Below are 2931 nucleotides of genomic sequence, written 5' to 3'. Positions count from 1 at the left end.
TCTTTCCTTTTGAAGTTTCTTCTCTTTTTACACTATCTATTGTACATTTTGGATCTTATTTACTCTTTCAGCTTCTCACACTAGGGAGACAATATAATATTTACACATGTGCACCTGGTTTATTTCAGTTATGAGCATGGTGTCCACTTGCATCCATTTACCTATAAAAGTCTCCAGTTTATCCTTCTTTATGTCTGAGTAGTACTTCACCGTATAAAAAGGCCACTTTTTTTTATCCATTCCTCATTTGGGTTGGCATTTGGGTTGTTTCCAAGGTCTAAGCTCCATATTATTTAAGTATCTACCTCTTATCTGGAGGTTGGAGTAGGTCACTGGGTACTTTATTTGAGTGACTTCTTTGGGGCTGGGAGAGCATCATCTAATTGATCACATATGTGGGGTGCCTGTAGTCCCCTAACAGATTTATTTGGTCATTAGGCACATGATATTATGTAGACTAGATGGTGTATATTTAAATTCATGAGACAGAACAGCAAAAGCTATGGGGTAGTGGAATTGGAAGCAGAGGACTATTTGGGGTCTGGGTATCTGCTTACTCAAGACTCGAGGTATGAGCATTCAACTGGGCATTCAGTGAGGCAAATCTGCTGTGTATCCTCTCAAATCACTTGGGAGCTTAAGCCTTGAAACTCTCACCTTGATTAAAGCTCTTTTTATGTCATCCTTATTTTGGAGCCCAAATTATCCAGACTCCATATGGGGAAATGCAATAGTCTTAGTATTTATTTAGAAAAATCTAAAAGTCACTATGTTTAGAATTAGAAATGTCTTCAGTGGAGTGTCTTCATTTATTTGCCATAGTTTTCATTGCATTTCACATTTTCCCTGAAAAGTACAGTCCAAATTTTATGGCTTCACAAGCAACCCTTTAATATGCAGGCCACCGTGGTCATGTCTGTCACCATCACTTGCAGCCAGCCCTCTCCACCAGTGAGTTCCACATCTGCAGATTCAGCTGATTTCAAACAACCATGGTTTGAAAGTATTTGGAAAAACTGCATCTGTTCTGAACGTGTAGAGAATATTCCAATCATCATTTCCCAAATGATATAGGACAACAACTATTTAGATAGCATGTACATTAGAAGAGGCATTGTAAATACTCTATAGAGGACTTAAAGGATGAGGGAGGATGTGCATAGTTTTTATGCTAATATTATGTCATTTTATGTACAGAATTTGAGGTTGGAAGATTTTGGCATCTGAGGAGTCCTAGAACCAATCCTCTAAAAATAACAAGAAATATCTGTTTGATAACACATGTATATGAAAGTTGTGGGGACACAGGTTGGAGGACCATACCAACCTTTTCTTCTGAAGTTTCTCTTTAATCCTCTGCAATATTATACACTAAGACTATGGCCATGCCATCATGTGAACATTTGTAGTTTCCTTCCTGGAATTTTAGCTTCAGAAAAAATCATCTTTCCCTCTAATTTTCAAAAGGCACATTTGTTCCTCATTTGTTTCCAATTTTTTTTCCCAAATTGAAGAATTTTACACAAATTATTTGGAGTCTTTCCAGTGTAATTTTTCTTACCTATGAAGAGTGACATTTATCAAATCTTTTCTTATTACTTCTCAGTGTTTAACTTTCTTCCCCTTAAACTGTATATGTCTTGACATCCTAGCCTCTCCTGGACACTGCTATATCTGGAGGTTGTTATCAAGACCTCATTCACTTTTTTGTCACCATTGGCACCTTCAACCATTGGTTGGTCTACTGCTGCTGGAAGACTGAGATGAAACTGGAAACCTCAGCAAATGATTCATTTGTGACTAAGTTTGTCCTTTTGGGTCTAACAGGTTCTCCAGCCTTACAGCCCATCCTTTTTGTCATCTTCCTTCTAGCTTATGTAGCTACTATTTTTGGCAATTTCAGCATCCTTGCTGCCATCCTCACTGAACCCAAACTCCACACCCCCATGTACTTCTTCCTGGGGAACTTGTCCCTGCTGGATGTTGGGTGCATCACTGTCACAGTCCCTGCCATGTTGAGGCAATTTCTTTCCAAAGACAGAAGCATCTCCTATAGAGCCTGCCTCTCACAGCTCTTCTTCTTCCATCTCCTGGCTGGGGCAGACTGCTTCCTGCTGACTGTCATGGCCTATGACCGTTATCTGGCCATCTGCCACCCACTCACCTACAGCACCCGCATGAGCTGGGAAACCCAGAAAGCCTCAGTGGGCATGTCATGTGTCTTTTCCTTCACCAATGCACTGACCCAAACTGTTGCCTTGTCTACTCTGAGATTCTGCGGCCCCAATGTGATTAATCACTTCTACTGTGACCTTCCTCAGCTTTTCCAGCTCTCCTGCTCCACTATTCAGCTGAATGAACAATTGCTTTTTGTAGCAGCAGCCTTTATGGGTGTGGCCCCATTAGTTCTCATCAGTGTGTCTTATGCTCATGTGGTAGCTGCTGTTTTGAAAATCCACTCTGCTGAAGGCAGGAAGAAGGCCTTCTCCACATGTGGCTCCCACCTCACTGTGGTGGGCATCTTCTACGGGACTGGTGTCTTCAGCTATATGAGGCTGGGTTCAGTGGAGGCTTCAGACAAGGACAAAGGCATTGGCATCCTCAACACTGTCATCAGCCCCATGCTGAACCCACTCATCTACAGCCTGAGGAACCCTGACGTGAAGGGCGCCCTGCAGAAGATGTTCATGAAGAGATAACTTCTAAGTGTGACTTATTTCTCCTAGACTTAATGAATGTCAAGTTTCCATTACTGTTTCCAGCAATTAATGTGATTAATGCAAATAGAGTGTTGCTTTGCTGCAATGAGTTCAGAGACTGACTGAGGATGGGAAGTACAATGAATAGTCTGATAGTGACCCCTTTCTTACATCATTTTTACAATGTACCATACCCTGTTCTAGGTAACTGGACTCTATTAGCTCATTTAGT

The 2931-nt window shown here is 41.2% G+C and overlaps 1 protein-coding gene across 1 annotated transcript; it reads left to right on the top strand.

Moving 5' to 3' along the window:
- Positions 1–1763: 1763 nt before the first annotated feature.
- On the top strand, positions 1764–2699 carry LOC102030633 (putative olfactory receptor 3A4). Its single transcript, XM_005402913.1, has one exon. The coding sequence runs from the start codon at positions 1764–1766 to the stop codon at positions 2697–2699; it is 936 nt and encodes a 311-aa protein (XP_005402970.1).
- Positions 2700–2931: the final 232 nt, after the last annotated feature.

The sequence above is a fragment of the Chinchilla lanigera genome, unplaced genomic scaffold (assembly GCF_000276665.1).
Source record: "Chinchilla lanigera isolate Chin_1 unplaced genomic scaffold, ChiLan1.0 scaffold00080, whole genome shotgun sequence".
In the NCBI taxonomy this organism is placed as follows: domain Eukaryota; kingdom Metazoa; phylum Chordata; class Mammalia; order Rodentia; family Chinchillidae; genus Chinchilla; species Chinchilla lanigera.
This window is presented reverse-complemented; position numbering and strand designations above follow the sequence as displayed.